Source organism: Leopardus geoffroyi, chromosome A2 (genome assembly GCF_018350155.1).
Source record: "Leopardus geoffroyi isolate Oge1 chromosome A2, O.geoffroyi_Oge1_pat1.0, whole genome shotgun sequence".
NCBI classification, from domain to species: Eukaryota; Metazoa; Chordata; class Mammalia; order Carnivora; family Felidae; genus Leopardus; species Leopardus geoffroyi.
Genome location: NC_059331.1, coordinates 45,244,747 through 45,259,217, shown reverse-complemented (window position 1 = coordinate 45,259,217; position 14,471 = coordinate 45,244,747). Strand labels below are relative to the sequence as shown.

General features: G+C 43.8%; 1 protein-coding gene across 3 annotated transcripts in view; it reads left to right on the top strand.

Moving 5' to 3' along the window:
• Window positions 1-14,471, top strand: part of IL5RA (interleukin 5 receptor subunit alpha) — a 38,403-nt gene that overhangs the window by 19,989 nt on the left and 3,943 nt on the right. For all 3 annotated transcript variants that reach the window (XM_045493600.1, XM_045493601.1, XM_045493599.1), the window contains 2 exons: window positions 794-932; window positions 13,275-13,371. In XM_045493600.1, the coding sequence (XP_045349556.1) occupies window positions 794-932; window positions 13,275-13,371 (236 nt within the window). The remainder of the gene's footprint in view (window positions 1-793; window positions 933-13,274; window positions 13,372-14,471) is intronic.

Genomic DNA, 14,471 nt, shown 5'->3' with positions numbered 1-14,471 from the left:
CTTTCCTAGATTCAATGACTCTGCTCTTTCCTTTTCCCTATGCTCCAGTTGTTTGAGATCTTCCTGCACATCAGGGATCAGGAGTTTTGCTTTTTTTTTTTTTTTTTTTTTTTTTTTTGGTAAAGAGCCAGATATTTTAGGCTTAGCAGGCCATATGGTTTCTGTAACAGTTACTCAGCTCTACCATTGTGGAACAAAAGCAGCCATAGATAATACATAAATAGGCATGGGTGTGTTCCAGTAAAACTTTATTTGCGGACACTGAAATTTCAGTTTCGTGTGTCATGAAATACTCTTTTTGATATTTTTCAATCATTTAGAGATGTATAAACCATTCTTAGCCTGCAGGCCCTACAAAAACAGACAGCAGGCCATACCGGCCCCCACATTTTAGTTTGCTGATGCCTGCTGAATAAGATGGAAACCAACGGATATTGTTTACTAACTTGGCTACAGAATATGGAAGGACAAGATGAGGGGGATTATGCGTTCTGCTATAGGCCACCCCAGTCTTTTAATTTGGAAACCTTAAACAGACCCAGGTAAATCATCCAGAACTTACCAATAACTTTTTATTCATTTTGATTACAAGATCACTTTCCCCTGAAGGATAACTGTGACACATCTCTACTGAAGCATTCTAGAATAAACTCAGCAATGTGGGTCCTGTTACTTTTAAAAGAGTCACATAAAAGCGAGTGAGATTACTTATGCATGACCTTCTTTTCTGGTAACTGGCATTTCTTAAATTTTGTGTCCAGAGAGTCTTATAATGCTATTTTTCTCCATTCAGACAGAAAAACTGATGACGAATGCATTCATCTCAATAATTGATGATATTTCTAAGTATTCCGTTCAAGTGAGAGCCACCGTGAGTTCTATGTGCAGACAGATGGGGTTTTGGAGTGAGTGGAGTCAACCTATATACGTGGGTAAGTATCTTCTGTTTATTTTAAAGCAAGTGACCTTCCTCATGGTCAAAGCAGATGATCCTGGAAAGTGTACACATTCACTTAGCGATCTAAACTTGCTGATCTTCTGTCAGTCTACTGCCTTTTTGACCAGAGACAGATTTACCATTAAGTCAACAAAGCTTACATGTTCAAGCATCTTGCTAGCATGAGCCTTGCTAAAGCTCCATACCACTCTCCCTCGCCTTGTTTTTGGATTATCTGATTCTACTTTTATCGTTTTTTTTTTTTTAATAATTAAGCTTTCTGAGATAATTGTAGATTCACACGTAGTTGCGAGATATTATACAGAGAGAACTCATGTGTCTTTCATCCACTTTACCCCAAGGGTAGCAGCCTACAAAACTATAGTACAAGATCACAACCAGAATTATCACTGGTAATGACCACTGATCTTATTCAGATTTCATCAATTTTATATGCATGCTTTTGTGTATTGAGCACTATGCAATTCTACCCCATTTGCAGGTTTATGCATCCATTGCAAGGATCCCTTCCGTTGCCCCTTTACAAACACAATCTCTGTTGCGTGTCTCTATTCCTAACCCCTGCCAACTACTAATCTAAGCTCCATCTCTACATTTTTCCCACAGCTAATTTTGATTCCATATTTTTGTTTCTTTGCTTAAAGAAAGTTCCAAAATTGAAGCAACTCAGGGCCTGCAAAATCTGGACCCATTCCTGGGCCTTCAGCATAACAGACACAGGGGACCAGAAGGGTTGGGTGTAGCCTGGACTTCTGTGTTCTGCAGCTGTTTTCTCTTATGACTAAAATCGCTAGTTTACTCTGCAAGAGGATCACCGTATCTGTCTGTGGGGCTGTGAAGGGTAATGAAGTACTCCATGGATGCTCTGGAAGTGAGGGCACATTCCCATGCTTACTCAGCTCCAGATGGCAATCCCATGACCTAGAGATGTGGCCTTGCAGCTTGAAGATAGAAAATTCACAGCCTGTGTTTCTTACCACCTGGGTGTCCTGGGTATCCATAGACCTTTTAGGACAGAAGTGGACAGTTGAAAAACAACTAATAGATCTCTTGTGTGTACTGCAACCATGTAGCCTGAGGATGTGGACATACGTGGTCAAGTGCTGCGTAAGATCTGCAAGAATGTAGAACAGCGGAAGGAACTCTGGAACCTTGGCCAGATAGGTCAGGTTTAACACCCAGCTTTGGCACATATTGACCTCATAGCCTTGGACAAATCACTTCTCTCTGACTTTGCATGGGTTCCCAGGACAAAGAAGATAATATACACCTCACCCGCCTCCCAGGGTACTATGAAATTAAAAACCAATGGCCTCAGATAACATTTATTGATGGCGGTTTGCCAAACACTGCTAAATGCTTTACATGAGTTACCTGCGTTAACCGTATCAACAGCACTAACTTTCAGATGAGAAAATGGTTTTGGAAAGTTTAGGCAATTTGTTTAACTCTGCGTGCGCGAGTGGCAGATATGGGATTCAAACTGAGGCTGACACAACGTAGGGCCCAAACTCTTAGCGGTATGCCTTGGTGTGGCAGGATTCTGCAAGCTGCAAGGTGTTGAACAAATTACACAATTATGAGATCCTGGGACCTATCTTTGTGGTTATGGAGGGTCAAGCATGTGAATGTTACCTCTCACTCTTCCTATGGGCTATTCAATGCTCATTTGAAGAGCATCCTTAAGGAGACCTTTCTTCCAGGCCTATTGTAAAATTTTCCATTTCATTCATTCACTTAGGCTAATGGGTGGCTCTTTAGGAAAATCCTGGGCAGTGACCCATTAGGCTCTGTGGACGTGAGTCAGGTTAGAGTGCCTCAGGTAGGTTTCCACGGAAGACTGGGAGACATGAGGAGAGGCCTGAGAATTTCAGAGTTACTCTGAGTCTTCAGTGGGGCTGGCCCTGCGGAGCTGCAGAGTTTGTTAAGGGGAACTGCACCTCCTGCACTTGTATTTCACCCAATCAGCACAGCCTTATGGGATGGCCCCCAAAATCACCCCACAGGGCTCAGCAGGAGCCTTCCTGGGAAGAGGCGCAACAAAGGAGGTACAAGGAACCAAGACTGGGCCAACTGCACCCACTTCCTAATTCTGCCAAGGCCAGTCTTCCCTCCCTGCCCTCCTCCCGAGGTTGATGCCCCAACCTGCTCAACAGACCCGACACACACAGGACCCCCCTCAACACTGCTGCTTCTGCACAAAGAAAATTCACTTTGCTCACCAAGAGCAAAACAAACAGAAGAAACATTTATGAGCCCCAGGAAATTTTTAACAAGATTATTCATTTTATCAAAAGCTTGTGATCAAAGCTTAATTTTCATTACTTGCATTTGGACAAATTAAAAAAACTGGTGTATGTTATTCCCCAGGGGCACATAACTTGGGCCCAAATTATTGAGATTTCTGAGTTTGAGATTTTTTTTTTTTTTAATGCTGTCCAAGGATTTCAAATGAACGTGGTGGAAACCAAGGTAGAAAACCAGGGTAAGACACCAGTTCTGCTTTCTGAGCGTTTGAGTTGTGTAGTTCAGGTCAGTGTTGACGGTGGGCAGTTTAGAACTTACAGACTAAGCAAACACGAATCAGGAAATTTAGGTTTTAGTCATGGCTCTGCCAGTGTCTAGCTCTAGGACCCTAACTAGAGATGGCAAAAGACAACTCCTCACAAGCCGGGTGATCTGAGCAGACTTCGAGGGTGGTATTACACGTAGGTGTCTCAGGAGTGACGATCTCCTGTCACCGCTGCAGGGCACAGAGTGGTGAGGAGTGTGCCTGGGTTTTGCCACCCCTAATGAGTCGCTCATTCCTAACCTCTGTGCGTCCCCGTTTCCTGGCCTGCAAGATGTCTATGCTGCACCCCCAAGGTTCTTCTACACTCCCTCAGCCCACCTCAAAAATGCTGAGAGTGAAATTGTGATCCATAATGACAGTTTATTTTGAGCTTGCTTTTAATTTATTATTCACTCTCCACTTTAGAGCTCTCCTCCCATTATTATTTCCTAAATAACAGCTTCCTAGTTTGGAACTAGGCTCATTATAATTCCCCCCCAGGTATATGCCTCACTGCCATTATCTATGGCAAATCCCATTTCATTTACTGCCACCCTTTTCATAAGATGAGCTGATTAATATTACCATTCACCTTACAAATCCATCGTTTCCAGAATTTACTCCCCTGCTCTGTTTAGGATCATTAGTGAATTTAATCAATGCAGACTTTCCATTTTCATCAAGATGATTAATAAACATAATAGGAAGTCCGGGCCCCTCTGGGATACGTTGCATGGCTCTTCCTTACCCCTTGGGGATGCAACCATAATTATACTTGGCTTGCAGTCTATCAAGCAGTTTTGTCACTACATTCGTTTCCTTTAGACAACCTTCCTCCTCTCCTACCTTGTGTGTATGGCACCTGGAGCCCTCCCCTTCCATTTTCACTCAGCAGCCCGACTCCAATATCACCTCTTTCACAGGTATTATTTTTTTTTTTCAACGTTTATTTATTTTTGGGACAGAAAGAGACAGAGCATGAACGGGGGAGGGGCAGAGAGAGAGGGAGACACAGAATCGGAAACAGGCTCCAGGCTCCGAGCCATCAGCCCAGAGCCCGACGCGGGGCTCGAACTCACGGACCGCGAGATCGTGACCTGGCTGAAGTCGGACGCTTAACCGACTGCGCCACCCAGGCGCCCCTTTCACAGGTATTATTAACTCCATCTCTTTTAAGGAAATGGAGAGCCAGAGATATTACATAAATCAGTAATTATCAAACAGCCCAGAAGTGGCTATTAATAGCTAATTGTCTCAAAGAAGTGACATATTGGTCAATCAGTGAAGTGGAATACATTCCATTCACTCATTAACCCATGATGGCCCAAGGTTATTAAATAGCGAGACACAGGAAAGGTAAGTCTTGACTGAGAAAAGGAGGGCAGAGGAGACCAGACGGTGCGTCTTGCTTGGGTTGGCAAGGTCCCTGGATGGCCAAGAGGTACAGGGGATAGTGGTGAGGGGGTAGAGCCAGCAAGTGCCCCAAACCTCAGCCCCAGATGGGCCCTCCTGTGCTAGGATTCCCAGCACATGAAACCTGTTTGTTTTCGAATGGAAATATCGGTTTCATTTTATCAGTGCTCGTTATCAACTGCTCTTCCTCCACTTGGCCTCTCCATCTTATCTTGAGAGCTGACTTCCCACTTTTCACACCTCTTTCTTTCTCCTTTTTAAAACTTTCTCTCAACTTCCGGATTCTTATCTCTGCCGTCTCCTGTTTACCAAAACCTCTTCTATCCTGACCCTGCTCTACTGAAGCCTTCCATGTCCTGCAGTCCAGTCCATCATCTTTCTCCTCCTCCATGCTCCATGAAGCTCACAAACCATGCATGAAAAAAGCAATGAAAATAAAATTCCCTTCAGCTATATCCTTACTTGTGGAAAAGAGTGTTTGCTAGGTGAGTCCACCCTGCATTAATTCCCAGCTGTGTCACTGTTAAAGGCTTAGTCCTTCTGAGACCTGCTTATCAGAGACATTGCCCTGGAAACCAGCGATTGGGCTTTGCCCCATCTCAATGAAAGCCCTATCTGAAGGCTGGGATCTATGCCATGACAATACCAGGTACCAATTAAAATGTTTTTCTTCCTTTTTTTTTTTTTTTTATTTTAAGATTCTTTAGGCTTGAGACATGTAGTATTTGTACCTCCGGGAGTAGAGCAAAGTTTCCCACAGTCCTCAAGATGGTCAAGGCCGAGAGGACGCTTGTTGCCTTCAGAGGCATCGCTTTCTACAAGATGAGTTAGAGGAAATCCTGGCCTTAGCTTTCCTGTCACAATATGGGGCAGTGGTGGGGGGGACTGGTTCTTCAGGCCACATGACCCAGCCTTCAGCCTGAAAATAGGTTGGGCCAGAATATCAGGGATGTGTTTGAGAGTTTGGGTTGAGATGGAAGTAAGGTTCCCACAGGCAACTCTTGTTGTCTTTGTCCTTCGACTTGGCTTTAACAGGATGTGAATATGTGAGGACACACCTACGTGGGCCCAGGTCACCTGGATCCAAGGCCGAGGTCAAGTCCTGCAGCCCCACCCTCAGCCCTGGACACCTCCTGCACTCTCTCCTCCTTTATTTTCTGTTTTGTCACCACACACTTTCTTTTTAAATTCTCACACTGTGGTGAAACAAAGAGAAAACTAGCAATGGGAAACAGGAAGAAGAAACACAGCAGAGGTGCCAAATTAGGTGGCCCTTGGCCTGTGAAAAAAAAAAAATTGCAAATGCTAAAATTTTCATGGGGAAGAGACTAATACAGACAAAACTGATTAAAAAAAAATAGTTGACTTAACCTGAAAAACCCAGTCGGGCTCACCTGAGGCTGAGAGAACTTATGGGGATTCGGGGTTTTCTTTGCAAATTGGGGATTTCAAGTTGGTAAACATGGTAGTCTGTCCAGTCAACTGTGTCCTTCAATCCAGGCTCCTGTGGTTTCAAAGGCTGGCAGTCCCACCATTTGCTCTCAGTGGGTAGGTGGGCAGGACCACCTCCCCCTTGGATGATCCCTGTGGCCTGAAGGAGGGATAGAGGGAAGCTTTCAGATTCTGTCCCCAACTGTCAGGAGCAGGCACTTTCTACTGTGTTTTCAAGGAGGGCCACCTCTAGTGGTGCCCACACCGACCTTCCATGCATGAATCCTGCCCCACGATGGGGCCATCAGATGGGACAACAGCTCAGAGGAAGGAGAGACTATTGTTGAGCCAGGTACTTTGCTAGGCATGTTCTTGTGTGTGCTATCTTGTGTATTCTCACAAAGAATTTTCCTAATCACATGGATTTACAGATTATGTGAGAAAAGATGCAGAGAAGTTAAAGAAATGCCCCCAGTGACAGAGCACAGAAGTAGTACACATGGGCCTGGAACCAAGCCACATGATTGGTTCCTCACCCTATTCTTTCTGCCATGCTTTATCATCCCATAGGTCATGGTGCTAGCTGGGGAAACTGAGGCAGGAAGATGGGCAGTGGGGGCTGTGGTTTCTGAAAGGGTGATGCTCGTCCAGCTTATGACCGAGTTGTAAATAATTTCACGTTAACCTAGATCCCTGAGAGTTAGAAGCCTGGATGCCTTATGTGCCTATTTCTCTGGTATCTCGATTATTTGGTGTGTTCCTTTCCCCTCCAGAGCTGAGCTTATTACTCCACATTTTGAAGATTCTGACAGCACTTGAGTCTTAGTCTTGCTTTGATGATTTAGGGAAATCATCTTGATTTTTCAGATCTCATATAAACATGTCTAATGATTGTAACTAGTATTTGTGAAGCACCTACTATGTACTAGCACTGGGCCAAGGACTTTGCCTCTACCAACTCATTCAGTCCTTATCCCCATTTTACAAAGCAGGCAGTGGATACTGGAAAGGACATCCTGCTCAAGGTCACCTCAGTAGCAAATAACAGAACCAGGATTACACCTCTTCACCCCCTCATTTCTTGTTTTTATGTGATGAGCGCAGCCAGCTTTCAATGGGACTTGCTAGCAGGTTAACGAAACAGACTCCGCAGCCCCTTACAGGAACCACAGTTCCGGGGTGCTTGGGAGTGCTGTGCGGAAAGCCTGTGAAACAGAGAATAATAACCATAATTTCTCTATTCTCCTTCAAGTCTAGTCCTATGAGGGGTAACGCAGATGAACAGTACTGCAGCGATCTAGCAGAGTACTGCAGTGTTTAGCGGATCCTAAACACATAGATGTGCATGCGTATGGTCTCCATTTCCTGTCCATATTTTAGCTCACTAAACCAGGTGAAGCCACAGTCTTTTTTCCCCCCTCTTTTTTCTCCCTAAACCAGGCAGCGCCACAGTCCCCTTGACAGCTGCCTGGGAAAACTCACCCACCTAAAAGGTTTGCTTTGGTCTTTTGCTTCAACTGGGAGCCAGTCACCTGGTTTGGGGTGCTCCTTCATGGTGATGCCACAGCTTCTCCCTGCAATTAGTGGCAAGCCACAGGCAGCTTCATAGGCTAATGCATGGGCATCCTCCACATTACCTGGCATCTGTTGGTGCTACTTGCTTTCTCCCAGAACCAGCCGGTATCATGATCCAAGAGCAGGACTGCCTCACTGGAAGGGTCCCATCAATTTACTCATTAGCTCTTTTCCCTTGAAACCTATTGTTGAGTCTAAAGTCCTACTCAAAATCAGTATGGAAGCAGTGAACATAGTACTTGTATGGACACTTTAAGGTGGAGCAAGCCCCCAAACCGAACTGACCCTCTTAGGCGTTATTAGCATGAACTACACAGATGACAGAATTCTATAGCAAGAGGCACTGCAGCACCAGGAGGGAAGCCACTTGACAAAGCTCCCAAGGCAGCTAGAGGCAGATTATGGGATGAAGTCAGGTTTAGTGCCTACGTTTCTCTTCCCTCTGGGTTGCCACCATGCCATCCCAGCCCCACCCCACACACTCCCGGGTCACAGAACAGCAGAATTTTCAACTGCTAGCTTATTCTCAGGGTCAGATGGTTGAGATGTTCGAAATGATAGAAGCCAAGGCCACCAGAAACCAGAGGGCGGAGTTCCTGAATGCTCTCAGTTGACAATGTCAGAAGAGCATCCAGGAATGAGGTGGATGGTCTGGAGGGCTTCTCCTCCTTAGAAGGACAGGCCTTGTGACTTCCTCTTTCTAAAACATCTTTGCATAACTAAATAGCAGTGCCCTTCAGTGTTTTGAAAAGAAACATCTGTGGCTTCCGTTTTAGGGTCGGAAAGGCATTCTCCTTGAGTCAGAGAAAAGATTCAAGTTATCTGGAAACCCTTTTTCTTAAGAAAATTTCCAAGGCCAGAGACCCCAGAATTCAAATTAACGGTACCTTCAGGGGCCTCCCAACTTTTACAGTATTAAAATTTCTTTTTTATGATTTTGACCCAAAGGATTTATACTGTCTTTGGGACCTGTTGCCTTTTTTCTACCTTCAGTGAAATCAGAGTAGATGCTAACTTTAATTCACTTATTTATAAAATGTACTCAAGGTTTTCACATTAATAATTAAACAGTAGATAATCCACAAGTAGTTTCCATTTGGCGGTGAGTATGTGAAAGCTTTTTCTTGTACTAATTTTACACGCCTATTTATGTTTTCTTCACAGTAAAGCTGACCTTGGCTCTGTTCTCTGAGGGTTAGTTCTGTTCTCAGTTGGTGGTTAGGGAGTCATTCTAAAGCACATCGGGACACTGCAGAAGCCAGGCCAGGAGAAATTAGTAATTTGCCAACTCCCTCCAGGCAGGGACCATGACTTTGCTTCCCACATAGTATCTTGCACGCATCGATAACTTTTTTTGATTGAATCCAATAAAATCTGTTGCCTTTGTATTTTTGCTAATTCAGTGGAAAACTTTGTTTATCAAAGTGAGAACTGAAGTGAATCATCAGGGAATAGTTTAACTGAAAAGATTTTTGTAATCCTGGTCAGAAGTGAACGGTACTATTATCAGCACTTGACATATCAGGGTACAAGGTGTTTCACAATTTGAGACACAAATGGCACCGAGTGTACGACCCTGATAATATTTACAACACCGCTCTTGCTTTCTGTAGGACCCAAACTTTATCTGTCTGTTAAGCCTACTGGTAAAGAGGGTAACTTTTTTTCTGCTGACCTACCTCTTGCTAAATTTATATTCCGTGTATGACTCTAGAGTTACTGAATATACTGATTAGGGTGCGTGAGTAATGGTTAAGAGCATGGAATGGTGGGTTTCAGAAATGGGGAAATGAAGCAGGCAGAATCCCTTATTCAGGACATCAGATTGGGAAATAAAGCCAGACAGAATTCGATGTGACGGCATTAGTTCATCCCTGTTGCTCTTTACATTAGCTATGAGCAAGTGCAATGAAAACTAGGTTTAATAGGGCACTCAGTTACAACCCAGACAACACAATATTAATCCTAGAACTTTTCAGTGTCTATAGCATCTGGGAAAATAAAAGTTTTGCCTCCTTGAGTATCTCTCTCTCTCTTTTTATTATTTTACTGTGACCAACGCCTCTTTGTAAAATAATACATATAAATACCTAAAAGGTAAAAAAAAAAAAAAAGAAAAGTACTATGGTCATAGGTGTTTAATAAAGTGATTCAGTCCCAACCACAGCCTAGGGAATATCAGGGAGAATAACTCCCTTGCAACGCAGCCTCCTTCTGTTGGACCACAGTCTCCAACTTAGCTTATGTCCAACAGTGGGGACACAACAGTGAAACCACTTCCCTGCAGGGAAGTGGTATCCAGCTGGGAAGATGACTTTCAGGAGATTGCACAATCATAGAGAAATGCTTAGGATGTTTTAAGTGGAACTCCTGCTTGCACCATGTGTCCTCAGTTTGGGGATGACGGAGAGTGGACCGGGATCCCTGCACCATGGTGATGGGAGCATTACTGTTCAACCAGTCATAGGCTTGGATTTGGGCTCTGCCTGATAGTGGTGTCCTTAGCTGACTGACACTGCCCTTCTCTGCTCCAGTTTCTCCATTTGCCAAGTGAGGATAGGAGTGCCCATCTGAAAGCATTGTTGTAAGAATTATACTAAATGTATGGTAAGCACCTTGAATTGTTTCTGGTACCTAGGAGCACTCGGAAAAAGGAAAGGAAAGGAAAGGAAAGGAAAGGAAAGGAAAGGAAAGGAAAAGAAAATATGTACAGAAAGTAAGCTATTAATTCTGATGACTGCTGGTTTTTAGATTTTATACTTTACAATTTTCAAACCTTCAGCAATACAGACAACTGCTCTTCTAAAATCAACTTTGTTAAAGGTAAGTGCGCAGGAAATCACAGTGGCCTGGATGGAGTCAGTGGTATTGGAAAAGGTGCTGATTTGGCAGAGATGTTAAGGGTCATGTATTTCAACTCACTTTGTTTTCTAATTTTTAATTTATTTATTTTTGAGAGAGAAAGAGAGAGGAGAGCAGGGGAAGGGAAGAGAGGATCCAAAGCAGGCTCCACATTGTCAACATGGAGCCCAACGAGGGGCTTGAACTCACGAACCGTCATGACCTGAGCTGAAACCAAATAGGACGCTTAACCGGCTGAGCCACCCAGGTGCCCCTCAACTCGCTTGTTTTTACAGATGAAGGAAGTGAGCCCCACAAGGGCAACCTCCACAGCAAGCTGAGAATAGGACCCAGGTTTCCATGCTAGGCTAGGATGCATGCATGAGACAAAAGCATGATCTCTTGCCTTTATGAGAGGTTAGGATGTGATGGTGTACCAGGAGTCAATAGAGAAAGGAAGCAGGGCTATAGAAAACAGGAAGAATCAGAGTGACTTCCAAGGATCCCAGTATGGAAACTTGGAAGAATGGAGACCGTCATGGGGAAGTCAGTGAGAGAAGTCCTTCTGATGTGAAGAAGCACGTGAACTTAGTGTGCAACATTGTCAGCTTGGAGAAGCATCTAAGTGGGTTTCACCCAAGGGAAGGTTCAAATCTAGAAGCTGAGCTGTGTGTCGGCCCTGGGCCAGGAATAAAGACAAGGGAGAAGAACACGTGGGATTAAACGATGCAGCTGTGCTCAACCAGCTTGCCAGTACTGGAACAGAGACTGTCCTGGAAAACACCCACGGGCCCAGGGCTGAGCTGAGAGGGTCAACTGAACCTAAAGAGAGAAGAAGGAAATGCCACCGAGGAAGGGGAGTATTTTGGTCAAAGAACCAAAGACTCGGTTTCAAGGTGGGAGTAATCATCAGGTGTGACATTCAGGAAGGAGGCCAAGCAAAATAAAGTTGGAAAAAGAAACGGAGTGTATTTTGGATTCAACTAGGAGGCAACCACCAGCAAGTAAACAGTTTCTGAGATGGGGAAATGAAGCAGCCTGAATCCCTTATTCAAGAAATTAGGCTGAGAAATAAAGTCGGAAGGTAATTTGATGATAGTTGGGAGCGATGGCAGCGCAAAGATAAAGGACTTATGGCTTATTCAAGATAAAGGCCTCTATGAATATTTGAAAGCAGAAGGGAAGAGATGAAGGAGAGATTAAAGCTTTGGGGAAGTAGAAGATAAACCCCAAATAAGATTTCTCAGGAGGCAAAAAGAGCAAGAGATCAAGGCAAAGTTGGAGTCACTGGCATTAAATCCTCGAGACATTTCTCCCTCTTGATACACTGAATGTTTTGAGTTTGAAGTATGTTGGAGCTTTTGGGAGTCTTAGAGTATTTACAAGCACTTCAAAGTTCCACTTAGGCACTTTTCATTTTATAAAAGAAACGATTAATGGCAAACTGAGGGTTGGGACCTGGTTTTCCTCGTGCAGCTTGGTTTGAACACCCCCCCGTGCACTTAGCACAGCTGGCATTAAGTCATTACCTGTGTCACTGTTTGCTTAGAGCCTTTCTTCTTTGATGGATCTAAGTAGCAGAAGGGGAGAGCCCACATGTGTGCTTTTACCCCAGCTCACAGCAACCTGTTCAGTGCCAAACACATAATGGGAGTTCTGATAAGTATCTGTTAAACACGTGAAGAAAGGAATGAATTAGTGAGTGGTCTCTCCCACAGAAAGGAAGCATATCAGGGAGGTAATGCAGTTTTTGTCTTATTCTCCAGAAGTGAATCAGGCAGTTTAACAAGTGCATTACCTCTTTAAAAACCGTGTGGTTAAGGACCTTGAGTTTTCCTGAAGGCATTTCCAGTACCTTAAAAATAAACACACACCTCCATGATGTCATCAAAACTGATAGAAGAATCTGTCTTTGAGTGCAGACTGGAAGCAAATCCAACTAGAGAATAAGATGGCATGTGATATATTTATACCTTCTGTACTGACTTAATGGCAATTTTCTTCTACTTTTCTATCTGTGAAGTGGGAATAATGCTAAGGGGTGTTGAGCATAATTAAGACTGCAAAGTACTTCTAGCAGAGTCTGATGACTTTAGGGTTAACTCTGAGTATTATTCCGGACTTCACTTCCTCTAAAAGTTGAGTTTCTAACTTTGTATATTATTTTGATTGTAATGCAATTACATTATTAAGAGGGCTTATGTTTTGTAGCTTTTCCATCTAAAAAGCATCCTTACTACCCACTAAAAGCTGATAAGCTCCAGGATTCAGGAGTCATTAATACATCAAGTGTAGTCCATAAATATCTGCTGACTACACAATGATTCAATATTAAAAGTGGCTTCATTTCACGCACATGAGAAATCTCCAGCTCAGGATGGCTCAGCTACTTGCCCAGCACCACCCAGCACCTGCAACTCAAACCCAAGCTTTCTGATGCCTGCGTCTAGTCATGTTGCATATTTACAACAGATTCTAGCTCTGATTTCTTTCTTTTTCCCTCAGGAAGTGATGACCAGAAGCCCTCCACAGAATGGTTTCTTATCGTGCTTATGGCGGCCATCTGCTTCATCTTGCTAATTTTCTCCTTCATCTGTAAAACGTTAAGTATTTTTGTATATTTGGGTGTTTCCAATGAGGTCTGAGAATTGAATCTTCACACTTTTGTTGTGTATCCACTAGGGTTCTTGTTATCAGATCAAATTTGAAATGCTTTGGTGTCTTCTTGACAGCATTTCCAAGATGAGTATGGACCACATTAAAAAGGGAGAAACATCCTTAGGGGATTTACAGAAACTGGACAGACCACAACATAGCCCTCAGCCATTACACACCCCTCTTGAATTTCTTGGCAATGTTTTCATTTCTGTGAAGCTTTCACATTCATGTTCTTTTGATTCCTTCACCACCTTCCACTCAGTATTTGGATGTCTTAGTAGAGCCACTAGCAGACTCCTTTTATGTCTTCGGTAAAGGAATGCAGCTCACCGGAGACTGAAATCACTCCAGTGCTTCCTATGTTATGATCCCCAATTATGAGGTGCCAAGTCCTACACTTGCCTTTTGTTCACCTGGCCCCTCAGTGGCTGATGGTCCTTTGAAATGTCATACAGATCTGGTGACCAATCCTAGAGCCTGCAAATGGCCCCATAAGAACTCCTCAACCATGTTGGCATTCCGTAAGGCAAAGTGCCATTTAGGCGGCTTAAGAACATGTTCCATCTTAGCCCTTTCATAATTTACAAAATTACTTATGTTTTTTAAAAAAAATGTTTATTTATTTTGAGACCAAGAGTGCATAAGTGAGAGTGAACAGGGGAGGGGCAGAGGGAGAGAGGGGGAATGGAAATCCCAAGCAGGTTTTATGCTGTCAGCGCAGAGCCTGATGTGGGGCTTGATCCCACAAATCGTGAGATCGTGACCTGAGCCAAATTAAGAGTTAGAGGCTTAATGAATTGAGCTGCCAGGTGCCCTGAAAATTACTTATCTTTTAAAAAGCCTAGCTTTTGGGGCACCTGGGTGGCTCAGTCAGTCAAGCCTCTGACTTTGGCTCAGGTCATGATCTCACAGTTTGTGGGTTCGAGTCCTGTTTCAGGCTCTGTGCTGACAGCTCAGAGCCTGGAGCCTGCTTCAGATTCTGTGCCTCCCTCTCTCTCTCTCTCTTCCCCTCTCCCACTCATGCTCTATCTCTCTCTCTCCCTC